Source organism: Phlebotomus papatasi, chromosome 1, assembly GCF_024763615.1.
Source record: "Phlebotomus papatasi isolate M1 chromosome 1, Ppap_2.1, whole genome shotgun sequence".
NCBI lineage: Eukaryota > Metazoa > Arthropoda > Insecta > Diptera > Psychodidae > Phlebotomus > Phlebotomus papatasi.
In genome coordinates, this window is record NC_077222.1 from 45,772,818 (window position 1) to 45,797,777 (window position 24,960).

Sequence of the window (24,960 nt, forward strand, 5' to 3'; positions counted from 1 at the left end):
TCCGAGAACCGAACACCAGGTGCGCTTATGGCAGTACTTCCCCACAAGCACCCAAAACGTGAAACATCCAGAAAACATCAAATGCATCTAAAATATCCCATCTTTACTGTTTTTTTTTTAGGTATAATTTAATCAATAAATCCTGGTGCTTTTCTAAAAGTTTCCATATCCTATGAATTGTCGCAAAATTAACTAGAAGGACATTATCTTATTTTTGTTTCTTTACGGTTAGCTGTGGTGAATTTGTTTGAAATATTCACCATTTTTGCCGCCCGTCAATCTTCGTTTACTTCGCGAATCACAGTCACTCGAGAAAAAAGTGACTTGTGGTGTCCGTGTTCGCTATGTGCTCCGTACAATTTTTGTAAGAAAACCATGAAATATATCTATAAAACCACGTAAAAAGTACATTAGTAGCCAGGTAAGACCCCCATAAATATATTTTAATAGTTATCTATTGAGAAAGTCTCGTCAATTTGGGTGAAAATCGGTTTTTCTCAAAGGCACTTTTGGGTAACAAAAATGGGGTTCATTTTTTATGCGCAGAGAGTACAAGGGGAAAGATGTCCCTTTTTTATTCCAATAAAATTCTCAATTTTACTTCTCCCCAATTATTGTAAGAACAATTTGCCAGTAAAAGTAATCCTTATCGATGATTTCGAATGCATTTATGATTGGTAGCATCCATTTCTCAGTGGGAAAAATTGTGTGTTTCATTTGGTTTCTTCGGTATCCGCCACATTTGAATGTCGCAGGGAGGATGGGGCGAGAAAATCAATAAATGACCGCATGCACCACGGCCCTCCTTCGCGTATTTACAAAGAAAGTCACGCTATGGAAAAAAACAGCCCTTGCGGAAGGGATGTCCTGTTCTCGTGCTTCCGAGACATTTCACACTTTCTTTTTTTTTGGTGACATTCTTAGTATTTCCGGTGACTCCCAATCTCATTTTCGGCACCCGGAGTCCCCTCCATGTAGATCAAATATCACAATTCTGCGTTGCAATTGCTGAAGGTCGCACTAATCCCCCAGTTGTATTGTCATCCGAAAATAGAAGAGCTCACAGCTGAAGAATGCTAATTGCTCAAATGCCTCGAGAATTGATGAGGTTTGTCCAGAGAATACGTCCGGACAGTTAAACGGGCTTCTACAGAGTGCTCATTTATCAGATACTCTCTGGCGTTAAATGCTGAAAAGCGGGCTTTTTGCTGGAATATTAACAGTCAGAGTGATAAAAGAGGCATTAATCTATCACGTTTCTCTCCAATTATCTACACTTACGTGATTACTTTATCGGGATTATCTGCCGGTCCGGAATATATTCTGTCATGCATTTCTCTAAGATTTGATTTCCTGGTCAGTAGCGGAAATTTCTGAATATATTTTTTATTATTTGTATATTCTCATTCTTTTTTTAAATTAATTTTGAAAGACAATAGATAAATGACCCGAATGATTTTTTAAATGAAGTTCCTAATCTTCTAAAAACTTAGTGTTTCGCAAGAGCAAGGGCGTACCAAGGATTTCGTTTAGGGAGGGGGGCTAAATCTCAAATTTTATTTGGGGGGGAGGGGGTTTGTACGCAATTTTCATTATGAAAAAAAAAAACGTTTTGCGGCAAGAGTCTGTCGATGTCCCAAACCAATTGGTCTCTAAACTTATTATATACTTAAATTCATTTTTTTTTCATTCATTTTCAACCGCTTATCCCTGTTGGGGTAAATTAAATTAAATTTATTTCGATAAAATATTCCTTAAAGTTCGATAAATCCTTAATTGACGGTGATATATAAAAAAACTTATATTTGTTTTGTCTTTAAATTACTTTTTTAGTTCTAACAAATATATTTACATAGATTGCACTTTAAATAAGGTATCAGCATTTGGTATTAACTAATTCAAATCGGCTGTAGTCATGTAGTCTTTCTGATTTATATAAAAAAAAAACTAAGTTAACATTTAACTTAAAAATAAATAAACTTAACAAATTGCTGGTTGGATTTTCTTTCCTTTTACGTATTAATGTTATTGGTTTTAATAAAATGAACGATCTTTTAGAGAATTCCAAAGACAGTTTTAGAATTGACCTCACGTGCAAGTTTGGGCATAAACTGCAGGATTCTACAAGCGGCAATAAAATGTTTAACTGCATTTAACCCTTCAATAGTAGTTGTAGTATATTTCAATAAAACTTTTTTTTAATGTTTGATAAAGAGTTTGAACAGTTTGACATTGTAAAACTGTAATAAAAAACTTTTAAATTAATCTGCAATAATTTCTGTGTAATGATTCAGAAAACTTAACGTAAAATCTCAATTCTAATATAAATCTCTAAATCACCTTTAAAAAATTGATTGCTTTCTCCGATAAAGGTTTTTTGAATTTGCAATTCATGAAGTTATTTAATTTTAAGATTAAATATTTCAGCTTTTCCTTTTTGAGAATTAATAAGAACATAATAACTTTTTTATGAAAAAATCAAATTTGAAAAAGAAAGTAATATTTTGGTGTAAAGCCAAGGGTTAACTTGTGATTTATTGGGTATTTATTTTTGTATGATTTTTTTTAAGTTCTTAACTAGAAAGTAGTAAATTCGATCGGGTCTAAATGATTGGAATAATTTATTTTGTAAATTAATTAAGAAACATACAAACAATTTTTATACACTTAATTTTATAAATTTTAAAAATGAATCTTGAAAAATCGATGGAATATTAGTTTCCTCTTGACGCGTTTTAAAATCATTAAAAATTATTCTGCATTCAAAATTTTATTCCTTCGTCTTAATTTTCTACTTACGGTAAAATAATGACAATTTGAAATTTGACAAATTTTGAAATTCTCGCAAGAATTTAAAGAATTGATAATGATAATAATAATCTATATAGATTCATATAGCTTAAAGCCATATTGGGACTAAATGCATCCAAATTTCTGTGGTATTGCTGGGTGAATTAATTTATAAGCCGGTCCGAGCAGGACAAGAGGCAATTAATGACTTTGAAAGAGAATATACCAACATGCAAATATGGGGACTTTACCAGTGTTTTGACTTTGGGGTTAGTTTTTGAAATTTCTCTGGGGATTTTTCTTCAGAGTTTAGTTAATTTTTGATTAAGGTTTATAATGAACTTTTATGATTTATATTTGAAGCTTTGCAAGTTATTCTGTTGATCGAAAAGAATGGTTACCTCAGATCTCCGTGATACATAGATTGTGAATCAATCTTTTCCTAATTTTTTTAAAAATATATTTCACAAGAAGCTATTTCACTTATGTAACTTTAAATTCTCTTTTTATTTAAGCAATAGAAGTCTCTAATCGTTAATTCACGTCACTTACCTTCTCAAAAATAAAAAAAAATACATTTATGTATTTTCAATCCATGAACATCATTTTTGAATATCAAATCTCATAATTTAAATCAATTTTCCTCTTTAAATATAAAGACATTCCAAGCTGGAGATGGCAAATCTCAGCGCTAGGATTAGCATTCTGTTACAGAATACTAATGCGCCTTCCCAGTCCGGGTTCTAAACTTAGAGTGTTTGAGCTATTAAAAAAATGTACTTATGCTGGATAATGTGCGGAATGACTATCGCCATGTTTACAGGTGCCCAAATCCCCAAATTTATTATGCTCCCACCAATTTATAAAGCGGGCCCTTATGGCCGATACGCCACCAGAACTGGTAGCCAGTTCAACATTTATTTTTCATCGACAAAATTTTCAGCATTTTATATATGTTTTATATATGTTTTTATTTTTTCTATATTTAGATTTTCCTTCCGACATTTTATTGTTTATTGATTATAATAATTTTCTTTAAGTTCCACTCGAAAGTTAAAACGAACCCCATATTTTTTGGTCTTTATTATGAAAAGAGGAAAATTTTATTGGAAAATACTTTTCTTTCCAAGTACATCTTCATCGCTATATGTTTTTTGATATTACCTTATATTTTAAAAATCGTTATTTTTTATTGAGGGGTAGGTGATCTGGCCTAATGCAAAAGAGACTTCTCGTTTTCATTTATCTAATCGTATTTGTGTTTCGTATTTTCTTTAACCATCTTTTCGTCTCATTTTGAAATGGAACTTTAGACTAACTGTGAGGCTAGAGATGGTGGTTATGGTAAAGTCAGGGTTTGGTGGGTATGGTAAGGTCAGGGATGGGGGTATGATATGGTCAGACACGATGGCTATAGGGTGTATAGATAAAAATAGAAAATCTTGTTAATTGAAATCAAATTATTCTAATCAAGCTAAGTGAAGTTCATTCCTTTCTCCTTAGCGGAGAATAAAGTACAAAAGACTCATTTTACTTTCAATTTAATGTCACAAAATAATTATAAAATTGCAAAGAAACAGTGTTCTGAATATTTGGTAATCATAAAAATTTATTAGTGTAAAATTTCACACAAAATTCTTTTTTGAAATATTTCAGTATATTATCTAACAGAGACATTCTATGACAACTGACATAGAGAAAATTGTCGCGAAGGAATAAAATGTGAAATCAAAAGCAACAAAAAAGAAAACAAATAAATAAACAAAAAACAAATGCAGAGAATGTTTTTTAGATAAGTCTACGTGTTATATGATTAAATAAATTTATTTTGTCGCAAATTCTTTATAAATTAGATTTTGTCTTTAGTAATGTCGTTTTAACATAAACTAATTAATTAAATTTATTATTGTTATGAATAAATACCGTACCGATTATTACTCCCTATTAAATAAAATTTTTGAGGCGAGTTTACAGATTAAAAGCTCTACTATTTAGCTATTTGCTACGATATATTAAATTGTAAAATAAATATGGTACAGTATGATATTATTATTTTAACGTATTTCTTGATTTATGTTTACCTGCGTGTTTGTTATTATGCGAATTATTATAATACCTCATTAAGACACCGTAAATTATTATAATATTATATCATATCAACAGTTTGCTGAAATCGTATTTCTTAGCAACGATAATAACACTTTAATTATCGCTTTATGATACATAAATTTGATATAAGTAAATACCATTGAAGGGTTTGCCCAAAATAATGCATACTTTATTAGTATAATAAAAAAAACTAATAAATTGAAAATTTCCGAATTGTGGAGACTACATTCGAATTAAATTTTATTATTTATTTTCAAATAAATGTAATAACATTTTAGTGTGTAATATCGTAAAGTAAAGCTATCGTTTTATTTTAGAGACCAAACGGATAACATTATCGGCTTTTGATCTTAGAAAATACTTTTTCTTTAAATTTATTATCAAAATTTTCCATCCCAAAACCCTACATTCTCTCATAAATTTTTTTGAAATGGTTTTCTAAACGATAAATGACTTTTCGAGTCACTATACAGACAAATATCTATTCGTTCATTACCAGAGCTAGTAACTAAATGGGTATACGGGCTGTATGGTTTAACTTCTTTGATTTCTTATCAGTCAAGATATTTTGTAGGATTTTGTCTGAGAATTGCATGTTAACTCTTTCCGGACCACAACATATACAGCGAACGAATTTCAGTAAAACTCACTTTATTGTAAGTCTTAGTGGTCAAATATGATACTTTTGTAGAGAAAGAATTTTCTCCGCCTCTGGGAAATTGGAAAACTCATTGGGTACTCTCGTCCCTAAAAGAACGTAAAGGAGACAAACTTCATTTTTCCAAAAGCCAATAATATCAATTTTGTGAATTATTTTTGCGTGTCAAATGACTCCTTTACAATGTTGACCACTAAAGCAAGAAGAATTATTGACCAGTATCTTGTGGGATGTCCAGGAAGTGCTAAAAGGACACCCAGCTCCTGCTTGCCAACAGATTCCTCAAAATATTTCACACAATAACACTTTCACACATTTCTCTCAACAGGATATTATTGCAGACACATTAAGCTTTCTCAAGAGCCAAAAAACACTTCCTGGACAATCAAAATTCACCAAAATCTGGAAGAATAGGAAAAACTTCCCCGAAAGCAATCTCCCTCGCTGCCAAATGTCAAAATTATCGGCCATATTGGCAAAAATTTCGCTCCCGCTTGGAATTTTGCTACAAGGTTGGTGTCAAAAAGCAAATGGCGGGCATTGGCGGGATAACCTTACATTTGACCTCTAGATTTTTGGGGACGAGGGTACCCATAAAGTTTGAACAAGTTTTTTGAAAATTTAAGAAAAAATTGTTTTTCGAATTTATGCAATTTGTAATTGTTAGTTATCAGACTTATTGATCCCGAGAGGTTTTTCCTTATTCTGGTCTAGAAATATCAAAAAAGTCACAATATCTGCAAGGAAGCAGAAAATCGAAAATTCACGATTTTTGACCAAGAATATCTTAGCTCCAGGAGTTAATTGGGATCCTGCAAAAAATATCCTAGATTTGGACATCCTTATAGTTTGTAATCATCCACAAGAATCGGATTTTTATCGATTCTAAATAGTCTAAAAAAAAATTCTTTTTTCTATGGGTACCCAGCCAGAGTCCCAAAGGAGACGAAAGAGTTAACGGTTTTGCTTTCTGCCTTTGGCAGGTTCTTAAGATCGTGGTGTTACCTATTTTGACGTATAATAAAATTTTGAAAAGAAATCGATGTATAAACTTGTGAAATATGTTTGATATCGGATAAAATAAAAATGAAACAAAATAAAAAAAATCTCAAATAAAAATAAATAAACTTAACATATCGCTGGTTGGATTTTCTTTCCTTTTACATATTAATGTTATTGGTTTTAATAAAATGAACGATCTTTTAGAGAATTCCAAAGACAGTTTTAGAATTTACCTCACGTGCAAGTTTGGGCATAAACTGCAGGAGTCTACAAGCGGCAATAAAATGTTTAACTGCATTTAACCCTTCAATGGTAGTTGTAGTATATTTCAATAAAACTTTTTTTTAATGTTTGATAAAGAGTTTGAATAGTTTGACATTGTAAAACTGTAATAAAAAACTTTTAAATTAATCTGCAATAATCTCTATCTAATGATTCAAGTAAAGTTAAATGGAGAAAACTTAACGTAAAATCTCAATTCTAATATAAATCTCTAAATCACCTTTAAAAAATTGATTGCTTTCTCCGATAAAGGTTTTTTGAATTTGCAATTCATGAAGTTATTTAATTTTAAGATTAAATATTTCAGCTTTTCCTTTTTGAGAATTAATAAGAAAATAATAACTTTTTTATGAAAAAATCAAATTTGAAAAAGAAAGTAATATTTTGGTGTAAAGCCAAGGGTTAACTTGTGATTTATTGGGTATTTATTTTTGTATGATTTTTTTAGTCGTTAACTAGTAAGTTCAATCGGGTCTAAATGATTGGAATAATTTATTTTGTAAATACAAACAATTTCTATATATTTAATTTTATAAATTATAAAAATGAATCTTGAAAAATCGATGGAATATTAGTTTCCTTTTGACGCGTTTTAAAATCAATTAAAATTATTCTGCATTCAAAATTTTATTCCTTCGTCTTAATTTTCTACTTACGGTAAAAAAATGACAATTTGAAATTTGACAAATTTTGAAATTCTCGCAAGAATTTAAAGAATTGATAATGATAATAATAATCTATATAGATTCATATGGCTTAAAGCCATATTGGGACTGAATGTATTCAAATTTCTGTGGTATTGCTGGGTGAATTAATTTACAAGCCGGTCCGAGCAGGACAAGAGGCAATTAATGACTTTGAAAGAGAATATACCAACATGCAAATATGGGCACTTTACCAGTGTTTTGACTTTGGGGTTAGTTTTTGAATTTTCTCTGGGGATTTTTCTTCAGAGTTTAGTTAATTTTTGATTAAGGTTTATAATGAACTTTTATGATTTATATTTGAAGCTTTGCAAGTTATTCTGTTGATCGAAAAGAATGGTTACCTCAGATCACCGTGATACATAGATTGTGAATCAATCTTTTTTCCTAAATTTTTTATATATTTTACAAGAAGCTATTTCACTTATGTAACTTTAAATTTTCTTTTTATTTAAGCAATAGAAGTCTCTAATCGTTAATTCACGTCACTTACCTTCTCAAAAATGAAAAAAAATACATTTATGTGTTTTCCATCCATGAACATCATTTTTGAATATCAAATCTCATAATTTAAATCAATTTTCCTCTTTAAATATTAAGACATTCCAAGCTGGAGATGGCAAATCTCAGCGCTAGGATTAGCATTCTGTTACAGAATACTAATGCGCCTTCCCAGTCCGGGTTCTAAACTTAGAGTGTTTGAGCTATTAAAAAAATATACTTATGCTGGATAATGTGCGGAATGACTATCGCCATGTTTACAGGTGCCCAAATCCCCAAATTTATTATGCTCCCACCAATTTATAAAGCGGGCCCTTATGGCCGATACGCCACCAGAACTGGTAGCCAGTTCAACATTTATTTTTCATCGACAAAATTTTCAGCATTTTATATATGTTTTATATATGTTTTTATTTTTTCTATATTTAGATTTTCATTCCGACATTTTATTGTTTATTGATTATAATAATTTTCTTTAAGTTCCACTCGAAAGTTAAAACGAACCCCATATTTTTTGGTCTTTATTATGAAAAGAGGAAAATTTTATTGGAAAATACTTTTCTTTCCAAGTACATCTTCATCGCTATATGTTTTTTGATATTACCTTATATTTTAAAAATCGTTATTTTTTATTGAGGGGTAGGTGATCTGGCCTAATGCAAAAGAGACTTCTCGTTTTCATTTATCTAATCGTATTTGTGTTTCGTATTTTCTTTAACCATCTTTTCGTCTCATTTTGAAATGGAACTTTAGACTAACTGTGAGGCTAGAGATGGTGGTTATGGTAAAGTCAGGGTTTGGTGGGTATGGTAAGGTCAGGGATGGGGGTATGATATGGTCAGACACGATGGCTATAGGGTGTATAGATAAAAATAGAAAATCTTGTTAATTGAAATCAAATTATTCTAATCATGCTAAGTGAAGTTCATTCCTTTCTCCTTAGCGGAGAATAAAGTACAAAAGACTCATTTTACTTTCAATTTAATGTCACAAAATAATTATAAAATTGCAAAGAAACAGTGTTCTGACTATTTGGTAATCATAAAAATTGATTAGTGTAAAAATTCACACAAAATTCTTCTTTTTTTTTAATATTTCAGTATGTTATCTAACAGAGACATTCTATGACAATTGACATAGAGAAAATTGTCGCGAAGGAATAAAATGTGAAATTACAAGCAACAAAAAATGAATTAAAAGAAAACAAATAAATAAACAAAAACAAATGCAGAGAATGCTTTTTATTTAGATAAGTTATGATTAAATAAATTTATTTTATTTTGTCGAAAATTCTTTGTAAATTAGATTTTGTCTTTAGTAATGTCGTTTTAACATAAACAAGTTAAATAAACTTATTGTTATGAATAAGTACCGTACCGATTATACTCCCTATTAAGTAAAATTTTTGAGGCAAGTTTGCAGATTAAAAGCTCTACTATTTAGCTATTTGCTACGATATATTAAATTGTAAAATAAATATGGTACAGTATGATATTATTATTTTAACGTATTTCTTGATTTATGTTTACCTGCGTGTTTGTTATTATGCGAATTATTATAATACCTCATTAAGACACCGTAAATTATTATAATATTATATCATATCAACAGTTTGCTGAAATCGTATTTCTTAGCAACGATAATAACACTTTAATTATCGCTTTATGATACATAAATTTGATATAAGTAAATACCATTGAAGGGTTTGCCCAAAATAATGCATACTTTATTAGTATAATAAAAAAAAACTAATAAATTGAAAATTTCCGAATTGTGGAGACTACATTCGAATTAAATTTTATTATTTATTTTCAAATAAATGTAATAACATTTTAGTGTGTAATATCGTAAAGTAAAGCTATCGTTTTATTTTAGAGACCAAACGGATAACATTATCGGCTTTTGATCTTAGAAAATACTTTTTCTTTAAATTTATTATCAAAATTTTCCATCCCAAAACCCTACATTCTCTCATAAATTTTTTTGAAATGCTTTTCTAAACGATAAATGACTTTTCGAGTCACTATACAGACAAATATCTATTCGTTCATTACCAGAGCTAGTAACTAAATGGGTATACGGGCTGTATGGTTTAACTTCTCTGATTTCCTATCAATCAAGATGTTTTGTAAAATTTTGTCTGAGGATTGCATATTAATGGTAAATAATTGTGGGAAACCTATCGAATTTCTTGTTATTTAGGACTTTGAGATCTTGACTAGATTAAGTCTCTACTAGAAACAATTTTCGTCAAAAATTGTCTTTTTTAAAAAATTCTGACGTTTCTGAATACAACAATAGGGGAAATTTTCTTTAAAAAGCCATTTTTTAAAGAAATTTCTACTAGTGTGTAGAGGCCATAAGGGCCGTTTTGGATAAAATACTTTGATATTCCTTGCTCTAAAGTCGACTTCACATAATAAATTGGGGGTAAAAAATCGCGTCGAGCAAACGGTTCTCGGTCACCGAAATGGATAAAATTGGCTCGACGCGATTCTTTACATCCAAAATTCAATTCACAATCGAATTTTCATGCATTCCGAGTTGCAAGCAGCGTGAGTTGCACGCATTTCGAGGTAGCCTGTAAAGAATCTCAGCTACCATAAGCTTATCTGGGCTTATAACTGGTCATTTTCTATTTTAAATAGGTTGAGTGAAGAAGGCCAACAAGAGAAAGAAAAGTTCATTGAAATCGGTTAATAAACATTACACCCTTAGAAAAGTTTAGACATGATTACTAATGTATAATAGTAGAATGGGATATTATTGCCATATTAACTTAAAATGATTACAATAATCATAAAATATTTTTTTCATAACAATTTTATTAGTAATAAGAACGAAAGGCAATATTTAGATAGATAAGTTATGGCAATTATTTCATATAGATTTCACAAAATATTACATGGTTGTGTTAATTAAATGAAATTGATAATTGAAACTAATATCAGTAACGAATTTCATTTAGTCATAACTATCAATATAAATACATGAGCCTATATTTTTATATAGTTCTGTCAACTTTTGCAAGAATTACGCAGGGTTATTCAACTAATTCTGGTCAACTATTTCATTTAGTTACCCGAACTACATATGAAGTTGGGTCTATATTTACTATATTTTATAGTTCTAATAACTGCATATGAGCTTCTCCTAACTAATTTTTTCTAAGAGCGTAAAGATAGAGTCCGGTCCATTTGGATATGGTAAGGGTGAGGGTACAGTGGGTTGGGGTAGAGATGGATGGGACCCATTATTAAAAGATCTTGTTCTCGGATACAATATATGCTAAAATTTCATCCAAATCCCTTCATAAACATAGAAAATGCAGTCCGGTCAAGACATTTTTGGTTATAGCTCGGGTTAGGGAACATCAAGGGAGGAGTGCGACCCACCGTTGGAAAGGCCTCGACCCCAAGGGCGCGACTTCTAGCGGCCCAATGACTTTTAACCTTTGCCGAAAACTGCTTGTCGATATCTCTCCGTTCTCTCTCCAGAAGTAATTATACGACGGACGGGACGGGACGTCCACGAAAATCGATTTTTGGCGCACATGATTTTCGTGATCTATGAGTGTCAAAACGTGTAGATCCAAAATTTGGGCCCGATCTGACGAGGTCGGATTTCACCTGTGACCACAAAAGCTGAGATTGTAAAAATTCTCAGCTAATAAACGTAGGATAGGAAGGGGGTTAATTACTCAGAATAAGTAGTATTTTGCTCAATATTCTTCATAAGAAAAATTATAATACCCAAATGTTTAGTTCTACTGCTGTTTAATTCTACCTGGTCTCCCCTTGGACGTTGGGTGCGATTTTCGTCAAAAATAACATTTTTTTTAAGGAAATCGTCTGCACAGGTATAGGTGCAAACGTCAAAATTCTGTCAAAAATGCAACTTTTGACGAAAATTGCTCACAATGTATATAGACTATAAATTACAAATGATATTATAAAACGATTAATTGATTTTGTGCTAATATTTTGGAATTAAAATATTTTAACATAGCCTCTAAAATGTATCAGAATTTATTTAATTTGGATAGAATTGGGATCTACCAATTTGTTTTTTTTTTTTTTTAATTCAAATTTAAGTTATTTTTTCTACATTATTTATGTTGTTCTTTTGTGACTGTCGTCGTCTTATTTATTACTATTCTCATAAAAAAATGGCTTATATACTTTCTTAATTGTTTTGGTAAACTTTTCGCATAAAAAATGAACTTTTGAATGGATTGCGGTAGTAAAGGGATTGCACGGCAAAATGGCTAAAAATCCTCTTATATTCTTGTCATTATAAATTCATAAAATTGTAAAGTATAAAATCGATTTTAGATTCTTGTACATCCAGTAGGGTAGACGGGGGTATTATCGATTAGTTAAGGAAATGATCAACTTTAACAGACAAAAACTATTTATATATTCGTATTTTTGAAATGAAAACTTGTTGATGTCCTGTAGAAGATCGACCACTCACATTCTTGATATATTTATTTTGGAGTGGTTTAAAACACGAAAAACTTTTCGAAGTGCATTTGCATGTAATATCGATCAGCTGATGGTATTATTGATCAATCGATGTTTGTAATATCGATCAAGGAAAAATGGGTTTTACATGTACCATCAGGGAATGTGAATATGTATTTTATATTTTCCGGGTTATTTGACAAGGTGAAACATAAAATAATCAAACAATCATATAATTAAAATTCATGTAGAAAAAATTTTTTTTTATCCATAAATTGGAAGAGAAGTCGATACAAGCATCGTTTGATCGATTAGGAGTGTTTTGGTAATAAAAGCGTCTACCCTACATACTCTGAAATGACGAGTCAGAACTTTGTTGTTGATTTTTGTGAATTTTTTTATTTATGTTTAATCGGAATTATTTATTTCCAGTGAATATTGTGGTGATTTTCTGTGAATATTGTGATAATCCTTTAAAGTTTATTTGTTACAGTTTATTTCATCAATTTTGACGTGTTTGTGATGTGTTTTATACGATTTTGATATAGAAGCTGAATTATTTACATAAGTTTTGGAGTCTGAAAACGTAAAATATGGCAAAACTACTAGTGCTCTTTTTATGTATCAGATCAGGAACCATTGATTGTGTGGAATGCAACTAGAAAGGTGTCTTTCCTGAAATTTGGAGCAAGAGATCAAAGAGGCGGACGTCCTTCACACGAATAGGGCGCACCAACAGCATCCCATTGCAACGGTTAGCAAAATAAGAGGACTAAAACAAGAGTTTGGTACTCTGAGAGCCCTTAAAAGTAGCTCATGGAATATGACAGTTGTGTCTCTTCAATGACCAATTAAATTTATTATCCAAGAAAATTATCCAAGAGCAGCTTAGCGGCGACAAGGATTATCGAGAAGAAGTATTGACAAAGTGCATTGGTCACTATTCCAGTGATTTTCTTGGAGGTGGAAAAATTAAGCTCAAAATGGCGAAAGGAAGGGTGGGGGGTCAATGCACCAAGTTGCAATGTTCACCCGATATATAACAGTTGCCATTAATCCTTAACTCTTTCCGGACCACAACATATACAGCGAACGAATTTCAATAAAACTCACTTTATTGTAAGTCTTATAGTGGTCAAATATGATACTTTTGTAGAGAAAGAATTTTCTCCGCCTCTGGGAAATTGGAAAACTCATGGGAACTCTCGTTCCCTAAAGAACGCAAAGGATCCAAACTTGGATAAACTTCAATTTTCCAAAAGCCAATAATATCAATTTTGTGAATTATTTTTGCGTGTCAAATGAATGACTCCTTTACAATGTTGATCACTAAAACAAGAAGAATTATTGACCAGTATTTTGTGGGATGTCCAGGAAGTGCTAAAAGGACACCCAGCTCCTGCTTGCCAACAGATTCCTCAAAATATTTCACAGAATAACACTTTCACACATTTCTCTCAACAGGATATTATTGCAGACACATTAAGCTTTCTCAAGAGCCAAAAAAACACTTCCTGGACAATCAAAATTCACCAAAATCTGGAAGAATAGGAAAAACTTCCCCGAAAGCAATCTCCCTCGCTGCCAAATGTCAAAATTATCGGCCATATTGGCAAAAATTTCGCTCCCGCTTGGAATTTTCCTACAAGGTTGGTGTCAAAAAGCAAATGGCGGGCATTGACGGTATAACCTTACATTTGAACTTTAGATTTTTGGGGACGAGAGTTCCCATCAAGTTTGAACAAGTTTTTTGAAAATTTAAGAAAAAATTGTTTTTCGAATTTATGCAAATTGTAATTGTTAGTTATCATACTTATTGACCCCGAGAGGTTTTTCCTTATTCTGGTCTAGAAATATCAAAAAAGTCACAATATCTGCAAGGAAGCAGAAAATCGAAAATTCACGATTTTTGACTAAGAATATCTTAGCTCAGGAGTTAATTAGGATCCTGTAAAAAATATCCTAGATTTGGACATCCTTATAGTTTGTAATCATCCACAAGAATCGGATTTTTATCGATTCTAAATAGTTTAAAAAAAATTCTTTTTTCTATGGGTACCCAGAGTCCCAAAGGAGACGAAAGAGTTAAGAAATTACGGTAATTAAGCGAAATACACTAACCTTAAGGTTGTGTCCTGAATTACAAGGCCAAAGGAAATCGCTGAGACATTATCGTTAAATTGTTAGATAAACTATCTAGAGTAAATTCAGCTAATTCAAAACCTGCTCCAAAAGGAAATTTTTCGCTACTCTAAATGGAAACGTCATTGTTTTACGATAAATACAGTACTAAACTACTATATTTATATATTTTCTATACCACAGTTTCATTATTTAGTTAATTTTGCTCCAAATACTGCGAAAATCCATTCATATTCACAAATTTTAATTTGTTAATTTCTCAGCAAATTTAAAAGTGTACCTTTCAACATAGAATTTTTCATCGATCGACCATGTTTTCCCATGAAAAACACAATAAGGTGATTGTTCTTTATTCGTTTTGTTTAACATTTATGTCATATTTGTGGATAATTTTAGTTAAATTAAGTGTTAATCTTTATTGTTAACGATACGTGAAGTTTTCTAATGAAATAATTACCTATTTCGTGAACAAAAAGGGTTTTTCCGAAGTGTCTGCAAATGCTTCAATTAGAAACCCCGGAAATATGATCTTTTTGGAGAGATTTTCTTATTGTTTTAGATGGGAAAGGAAAAAGACCAGGAATAAGAACAAATCCTGCACTAAAGAGCAACTCAACAAGGTTTTGGAAGCCTTTCGTCGCGGTTTCACTTATACACTGTTTATCTCCAATTAGAAACTTTCCTTTGTCTCCATTTGGATTAATTTGTAACCAATAGAAACATTTTACACTCGCGTATTTTTCGTGTATTTAAGAAGTTTTCAAATTATATTTAAAGAATTTTTACTAAACAGTAACATTCTAAAAGAGTCAAGGAGCAAATTTATGTAATTCTCTTCAGAAAAAAATGAACTTAATGTGTTGAACCTTCTGCCAAAGTTAAAGCGTCTGGAAATGGTTTTGCATTAGGACATTTACCCTAAGAGGGCACTAGATGGGTCAAGTGGTAGACTACTCGCTCTATGATGTAAGTGTCCAGAATTTGGATCCCATTTAGGTCACCATGAATTTTTCTGACGTTAAAAGTGTTTGAATTGCATCCAGTGAGTTTGATTCTACGGGGCATGGGACTGACAACCCCATCCCCATATAATAAAAAAAATATAATTGATGTCCCAAACTCCCCTTGCGGGAAGGCCTAATGGCCTCTACACATTGGGAGAAATTTTTGTCAAAAATTGCTTTCTTGAAGGAAATTCCCTGCAGCGTTGTAGGGAGAAACGTCAAATTTCTGTCAAAAACGCAATTTTTGACGAAAATTGCTCCCAATGTGTAGACACCTTAAGTTTCTATATGAAACGTAGTACCATTATTATTTTAATATACAGTATACTGAGAAAAAAGAGGATGCAATTAACATTTTTTTCCTCAGAACTTTAACACTTTTTAGGTGTAAAAATATATTAACATTTTTTCATGTTAATTTTACACCTTATTAAGGGTAAAATTAACATGGAAAAGGGTTACTTTAACCTCTAATACACCTAAAAGGGTAATATTTACACCGATTTTGGATCAATATTGCAGGGTAAAATTGACATTTCCGGAATGTTATTAGGTGAGATTCTTAACAATCTCACCTACTATAATCCTAACAAAATTTCATGTCGTCCGATCGACCTCAAACTTGCCCAAAATGTGTTTCGCCACTTCCTGATCACGAATATATGGGGGGCTAAGTTAAGTTCCCGGCCGGCCGGCTGGCCGGCCGCTCTTTGGAGCTTAATAGCTCCTAAACTAAAAAAGATATCGACTTGCGGTTTTCGGCAAAGGTTATATATCGCAAGAAAATTGCAACTTGGAGCATTGACTCCCCCACCCCCCACCCCTCCTTCTGCCATTTTAAAGACCCCCCTTTTTTTGTTTTCTCAATAGCTCCGCCCCTGTGGCATCGAGCGGGCTCAAATTTTAGTATGTTATAGCTGGGCCTTAGGGCCTTCCATCAATACCAAACTTAAGGTCCCCCGACGAGCCCCCTGACCCGAGCTATAAGGGTCCAAAAAAAATTCTTAAAATGGCCATAACTCCGGTTCTAATTGTCAAAATTTAAAAAATGAGGGCATTTTGGAAAGCTCTCATAAAATGCCACTTCCCCTTCTAACATCGCAAGTTCATAAAACCACCGCTAGGGGCGCTATTATTAAAAAGAAAATTTTTAAATCTTAAAAGTTAAATAACTCAAAAATTCCTTATGCAATCAGGCTGAAATTTTAGTACGTCGTGGCCCTTGATTATACCTATCAAACAAAAAAACCTTAAGTCGATCCATAACCCCTGACCCGAGCTATAAGGGGTCAAAGTTCGAACATTGACCGGCCTCTATCTCCGGTTCTAATTAACATAGCGACATAAATTTTACCTTTTTGGTTTCGTCTCGATGAGCACTTTCAGATGGAAGTTCAAAAAGTCACCACAGGTGGCGCTGTGATAGCGTCAAAATTCATCGAAATTCAAAGTAATTTTTCTCAAAAACGGCATTGTGCAAGTTAATGAAATTTTAGTATGTTGTAGTCCAGTCTAGGACGTTTCCAAAATGGTGCAAATCTGCGCTGTGGTTAAAACAGAACCGGAGATAGGGTAAGTGTGCCAAATTTCGGCATAGTTGCATGTAAGCACCGAAGTCCTAAGTTTGAAATGCAATATTTTTAATTCATATTGATATTTTTTGTTACTTCCTTTTCGGGAGGGTTGTGCGGAACCTTCAAGACTAGTTTATCATTTTTGTTTTCTTTAAATCACTTCCTAAAATATTAAAAAATTAATAAAAATATGGACATTGCTTTGGGTAGTATTTCGGCCACTTTGTGTGAAATTTCGGCCACCTTTTTTCTGACCACATTTTGTGACGCAACGGATAGAAAATTTCAAAACGTCAAACGGAACGAGTTTAATATTTAATTTAATACGTTTATATGACTCACAAGGTCTGAGATCTTCCGTATAATTTGTCCTGAAGACCTGAAGAGTAGCATCTCAAATTTACGCGCAGATTCCCGTAGCAATTTGCACTTCCTGAACTCTTCCAAGGCCTTTTCCACATCATCTTTTTCATAGAAGCGATGGTTTTTTTTCTCTGGACATTGTAGAATTCAATAATTGAAAAAGGAAACATAAAATGAATAAGAAATTTAGGAAAGCAAAAGATGTGGCCGAAATAGGCAACACTACCTCACTGTAGAGACGCTCACAAAGTATATACTTTTTTACGCGAAATACAGGATCCAGCTGGGAAATTTCACCCGAAATTTAAAGATTGATTCACTATTAACATAAACAGAAACAATCTTTAATGAAAACTAATCAATTTTCATGAAAAACACCGAAGGAAAACCTTCTGCACTTCACCACAAATCAGAAGACTGCTAGAGACACAATCGATCTGTCACATTTTTTGTAAGACTCTTTCCACACTGAGTTTTTACAACACAATTTAAATTCAAATTATACCTATAATTTAACTGTCTTTGTGTTAATACATCCTAAAATGAATAAATATTTGAAAGCAAAATGAATTCATTGACTATTCGAAGATTACATACATAATTTTAATTAATTTATTTGCATGGCCGAAATTATACTCAAAGTGGCCGAAATTAGAAGCTGGCCGAAATTTGGCACACTTACCCTATGAGGGGTCAAAGTTCACAAAATTCAAAAAATCATATCTCCGGTTCTATGTGACCGATTTTGATGAATGAGGACTTAAATGAAAGATCTCACCAAATGCTACAACTTTCTAGAATATTTGAACTTCGTGGGACCAACACCAGGGGCGCCACAGTCGAAAAACCAATTTTGATGACCAAAGAACCGATTTTGATGATTACTTCGACATAATTGTAGAGCACATTTGTCTCTACATTTTGTCCATACATCATTTTCCAATCAGACTACGCTATCACTCCGATTTTGCCGTTTAAGTGTGAAAAAATTGATTTTTCCCATAACGCTTTGAAATCACTCAGTTGCCAATTTGACTGCCTCTACTCCACAAAGACACTTAAAATATGGTTTTAAATGGAAAGTCCCACAAAATACAACAATTCTTTGATATAGTTGAAGTTCAACAAATGACTACTTGGGGAACTCTGGATGAAAAAACGAGTTAAGAAACAAAAAACCTCGCTTATCTTGGCTTCTGAGTAATCGATGAGATCATGTTCTATGGGAATATTATAGAGAACATTCTGGTCTACGTTTCACCCATATATTACTTTTGTGCCAGTTCATCCAAATTCTTGATATTTTGGTTTAAATACAAAATTTGTATAATTTCACGAATTTGATTCAAGATAACTGAATGGCGTCTCCCAACTTCAGTTCTAAATCGAATTTGCATGCACTCCGAGTTAGCTCACGTTAAGAATCTCACCTACATAAGCCGGTTAGGATTATCTATCCCTTTTAACTTTTTCGGATTTATCTCAGTGTGGACTCTCGCTCTATCGGCTCTTTTTAATCGGGTGCAAAATTTTGTTGACAATTTTCACGTTTCATTTTCAAGGAAATTCGCTGAAGTTCCCCTTGTTTTATCGTGATTCTTTATAATTGAGTGCTTTTTATGGAATTTACAATGACTTTGATCTCTCGATAATTTGGATGACATTTTGCCCCATATGCCCGATTGAGAGAGAGTGTCTACTGTATATGTGTAATCAAGAAGTAGGTGAAACACTTTTTAGCAAAGTTTGAGCCCGATCGGACGACATAAGATTTCGTAAGGATTATAAATAAATAATCCTTACGAATAATAGATCTAGATAGTCTAAAAAAATTCTTGTTTCCATGGGTACCCAGAGTCCCAAAGGAGACGAAAGGGTTATTCAATAAATGCGAAGTAATGTGTGTGTGTATAGTTTGGTGAATGAGAAGAGCCATGTGAATTACTTTCAATTTTTATGGTCAGGTCCATGGTGGAAGACATTTATCTTGGTCCAATGATCCTCCCACGTCAATTTTATGAAAACACACAAAACAATTTAATGCCATTTTTCATCAGGAAAGACGCTAAAAAGTGACTGGTATGTCTCTTCCATTTCAATAAAATTGAGAAATAATTTGAATAAAATTTATCCATATTGTTTGTGAGAGAGGAAGGCGAGGAAATTTAACAAGTTTAATGTCTACGTGTGATATCTGTGAGTTGAGTTACTAAGTATTCTTACATTTAACTTTTTTTTTGGTGTGTACAAATGCGAAGAGAATCAAAGTTGCATAAAATTGCACGTCTCGGGAGGTATATTCATTGAATTGGGACTGGAGTAAAAATAATAAAGAGGGAAGGAATGACGGACAAGGCAATGACCGTATGGGTAATTAAATAAATCAGCTAAACAAAAGTGAGTCATCAATGTTGTGTGATCGCTTGGCGAGAGATTATCTCAATTTTCTTATTTATTGCTGGCGTTCTCAGCCGCTTAACATAATAATGGGCTGACTGAAACGGAAGAAGAGAATTCTCCAAGAATTCCTCCTACTTATTGACATTGATGTGTCGAATATTCTTTATTGTTCAAAAGTGGAGATTCTCTTTAAGAAAAATATTCAATTATTACATCACAAAAATTCTTCAAAAATATTCACTTCCATGAAAAAAGAAAATAATGACATTCTTGTCTTCTATTCTTCTAGCGTTTTTTTTTTTGGTCAAAGAATTTTTTCTGTGTCACACAATTTACTGCAAGTTCTTCACAGTTTGATCCTATTTGTCACCCTTTAAATAGATAATAATAAGAGATTGTTTGGGGTGAAGGAAATATTTTTAGACAAAGGTCTTTGATTTCAATTTTCAAAAAATATTTTTTTTTTAGAGGGAGGTTTTTCTGTGGTTTGTTTTAACAGAGTAAAACTACTCTTGCACGATCCATGACATTTTTTTATGTCGATGAAGAAAAATATTGACAAGCCTAGACTAGCGTATAGGTGAGATTCTTAACGTGAATAAACTCCGATTGTATTCAAATTCGAGTTTTAGCTGAAATTGCAAGATGTTCTGCAGTAATTTTAAATAAAATTTCAGGAATAAATTAAAGTTCTGTTAAAACCAGAATATCCAGAATTTAGATAAATTAACAAAAATTATATTATGGCTGATCTGATATTATTTAATTGTTTTAAAAATCGTATTTTGACCAGAGCACCCTTATCGCTAAGCACCTCGTCTTATTCCCTATTCGCTTCGCCTTAATATTTTTTTTTCAATTTTATTTTAATAAGTTAGCGTAATGAAATGATATTTGGAAATGTTGCGAACGTATTAATTATTTAATTAAATAATTTATTTTTTTACTTATTATTTAATTTATATACTTAAGGTTATGTGGGAAGTATTTATATAGCTTTCCACATAATTAAATTATTGTTTACTCTGGCTTTTAACATTCTTAAAGATTTTTTTTCCATAGATCACGAGGAACGCCAATATTTAGACACCAATTCATTAATCAGACTTAATCATTTCACAATTATATACAGTGGCGACAAGATAAATAGCACAGTTTTGGACACTAATGTATGCCTTATTTATCGGAAAATTATGCTTTTAAATGATGAAACTAATAATAATAAATGAACTTGTATATAATTACATTTTGAATATGAAGAAAAATCCTGAAAGTTCTATCAAGAAATTTAGTACGGTAAAAAAATTCTTGAAATGGCACATATTAAGGGGACAATATAAATAGCACAACCTATAAGAAGTGATAGTTTTCGGCTTATACTGCGATTAACAACTTACAAATTCTATTTGAAAATTAATTTGGGAATAATTAGTACTCAGTTAAGTAACTTTTGGAAAAATAAGTGCTTGACAACGAATAATGATTAAGCAAACCAAGATTTGGCACTATTCTAATATGATTGTAATTCATTTAGTGTGGATATCTACTTAAAACTATTCCAAATGAGTCACATTCGAGAGATATATCTTATGGTTAAACTGTTCCTATAAATTCAACAGGATTGAGGTCCTGCGCATTCCAGAAGGTAAATTTTGTTCTGATTGAACCACTTTTGAAAACTCTTGGCAGTGTGTTTTGGATCATTAGCTTGATTAAAACCTAAAAACCAAGAGCAAATTCTTTTCGATGTTGAAGTACAAGTCTTGTCCAAAGATATCCTTGTAAACAAATTGGTTTACATTGCCTGATATTCCATATACAGACCATACACCACTTGGCAAAATGTAACCTCATACTGTAAAATTACCACCGCTAAGTTTTACGTTCTTAATTATGTATCAAGACCAAGGACAAAATTCTAGACTTTTGGGACATCAAATATTTTTTATGTCATATATAAATTGTATTAAACAGGAATACATCGATTCAAAGAATTTTATTCCCGAATTATAGCTCCTTCTGCATATGCTTTTTAACAAAAATCAAACAACAGGTACGGTATCGTTTGAATACTAACTCTGTACGTCTGACAACGCTTCTAAACCGGATATTTTTACATAATTCACTTTTAGTAATGCTCACATGAATTACGCCTTCAAATTTTGTTCAATTTATTACTTTATTTTTGGTACTGCAGCAAAGGAATTCAATTTTATTATACGAACAATGGCAGGATATTCTATAGAAGTGGTTATTCTTTCTCGAGATTTTTAAGCTTTTTTGCGTGATTTTTAAGTTCTATCATAAAAAATTATTGGAATTTTGATTCTCTTCCTTGAATAATAAAATTTATAAAAAAAAGTTTCTTAGTTATCCTAAACTTTTTTACGTGAATCCTGTACATCTGAATCAATGGCTTTATTTACATAATTTTTCAGTTGTCATAACTTTATTTTATAAAAATTTGTGGCATGGATGCCTACAAATGATCAAAAATACAGGAATATAACGAATTTTAAAATAAAAGTAAATTTCAGGTAATATTTTCAGAGAAAAATTAAGGTGTGCTATTTAAATTGTCCGCACGAATTATACTTAAACTCATAAAATGACAAAAACACATGGTTTTATCACATACAAATCTTAAATAATTATGATTTTTATTTATAATGGGCATTATATTTCCTAATAATAAATCATGATCAAGAATAAAGATTGATATTGTATCATAAAACATCAAAATAGGAAAATCGCTGAAGGTGTGCTATTTGTCTTTTGTCGCCACTGTATATGTTTAATTAATCATTAAGAAATCTTTTATCACTATGAGAGTATGTAAATGCAAAATTTCTGTGTGCATAAAGCCATTTCGCGCGGTTGCATAATATGCATAATCTCGGGACTTACTGTAGTGGGAAACTATGATGGGAATGCAGCTTTATCAATATTTTGATTATAACTACGTTAAGCCGACACTCGGCATAAGCCGTAGATCTGAGTGATTGAACAGTTTTTCTAGGACCAAAATAAATTATTTACCAGATGGGATTAATTTCTGGTTGTAACAAAATTGTGTGTAAGGATCTTTGAATTCTCGTCAACTCTGAATTACATTAAGTGTTTTCTGAACTGGCAATTTTATTTTTAATCAATTTGTTTTTTTTTTTAATTTGTTATGTATTTCAAAGATTGATACATATCCAATATTTTCAATATTTCTTTTTAAAATCAAAAATAGAAGCACTGTGAACCAAGCCATTTCACATTGTTTTTCTTGTTTGTGCCTAAACATATTCGTTATTTATAGAATTTGCTTCACAATTTTGTGGGACAACATTTTTTATGTTACATTTTCTGTGATTTTTTAATGTCACTAAATTGTGGAGAGTCAATTATTTAAATAATTTCTATTGAAAATTTTCTTGTCTCGAAATACAATGTAAAAAAAATCTCAATTCAAAATGATTAAGAACTGTGGAATTTCGTTTGAAGAATTTTCTCTATTTACCCATCAAAGACTTATCCTTGTTTTTGTTTTTGTCTTGATGGAAAATGTTACACAATATCAACAAGAAAATCTCTCTTGAGAGGCAACTTACACACTTTTCTCACTCTTCTCTATTCCATCCACAATCAAAATAATAAAATGAAGATATTTTTAGATAAAGATGCATCACATACTAAAATGTTTAAATTTATCAAAAGTCATTCACCACTCAAGACATTTTGAGGAAATAATAAACTCACATTATTATTATAATATATAAGTTTCGTATACATATATATTTTGGTTCTCTGTAAACACCATTACTCTGCAAACGAGACATTTCAATCTTCACATTTTCCGACAAAATTAGCTAATAATGTTAATTAATACTCTTTATTAATAACTTGCAATCAACACTACTATTACTCGTTAAAATATCTATTCTTGATACATATAATACTAGATATACTATGTGCAATTCTATAGCACTGTGATATATTATATGCACATTTCATCAAACGGAACATCACAATAAATTTGATATCGTGCTTTAATTTTATTGCGTTTTTTACCTAACGTATAAAAAAAACACTGAAGAAAACTTCGATGTTGCGTGAAAAATGAAATCTCAGAGTGGCAAAAGTTCAAAAAAAATAAGTGCTATTGCGAACAAAAAAAAATTAAAGAAGCTGGTTCTAAAATTGATTTACGACTTTCCATTTCAATTTTCCTGAAATATTTTTACACATTTTTTTGTTGGTATTGCTCTCATTGCACGGAAGGAAGAAATCTTTGGTGTTTGTTGTGAAAACCCTTCTGACTCAATCTTTCCACTTGGTCTTCTCATTTTCATCTTCCCTTCAAAGTGCCAATAGTGACTCTCTTTTTCTGTTTAATTTTATTTGTTTATTCAACACCATTTTATCTTTCATCTACTTGATTTTTACGATTCATCACTGCCACTTTTTTTCCTTTTTGATTTTTTTTACACTGGCACTGGCGTCGAATTCATCTAAAATTGAGGTCATAAAATTATGTTTTGAATAAGGGCATTCATTTTGCTGCGAATATTCTTATAACAAAAAAAAGGATAAGAAAATTCGTTATTGGAGATATGATAAAATGTTAAAGATGCTATTCCAATGACCAATGAACATGCTTATTTTTTAGTACTTTACTGTTCTCAAGTTCTTCTACAGTGGCGACAAGATAAATAGCACAGTTTCGGACACTGTAATGTATGCCTTATTTATCGGAAAATTATGCTTTTAAATGATGAAACTAATAATAATAAATGAACTTGTATATAATTACATTTTGAATATGAAGAAAAATCCTGAAAGTTCTATCAAGAAATTTAGTACGGTAAAAAAATTCTTAATGGCACATATTAAGGGGACAACATAAACAGCACACTCTATAAGAAGTGATAGTTTTCGGCTTCTATTGTAATTAACAACTTACGAATTCTATTTAAA

At 31.5% G+C, this 24,960-nt stretch overlaps 1 protein-coding gene across 3 annotated transcripts in view; it reads left to right on the plus strand.

Annotated features, from left to right (window-relative positions):
- The first annotated feature begins 293 nt into the window (after window positions 1-293).
- Window positions 294-24,960, plus strand: part of LOC129799391 (uncharacterized) — a 77,706-nt gene continuing 53,039 nt past the window's right edge. For 2 of the 3 annotated variants that reach the window (XM_055843230.1, XM_055843232.1), the window contains exons 1-3: window positions 294-421; window positions 5,886-6,069; window positions 13,977-14,161. In XM_055843230.1, coding sequence (XP_055699205.1) covers window positions 6,009-6,069; window positions 13,977-14,161 — 246 coding nt within the window. In that variant the 5' untranslated portion in view covers window positions 294-421; window positions 5,886-6,008. Of the gene's footprint in view, window positions 422-5,885; window positions 6,070-13,976; window positions 14,162-24,960 lie in introns of those variants that run through there. The other variant, XM_055843233.1, reaches the window with a different exon arrangement.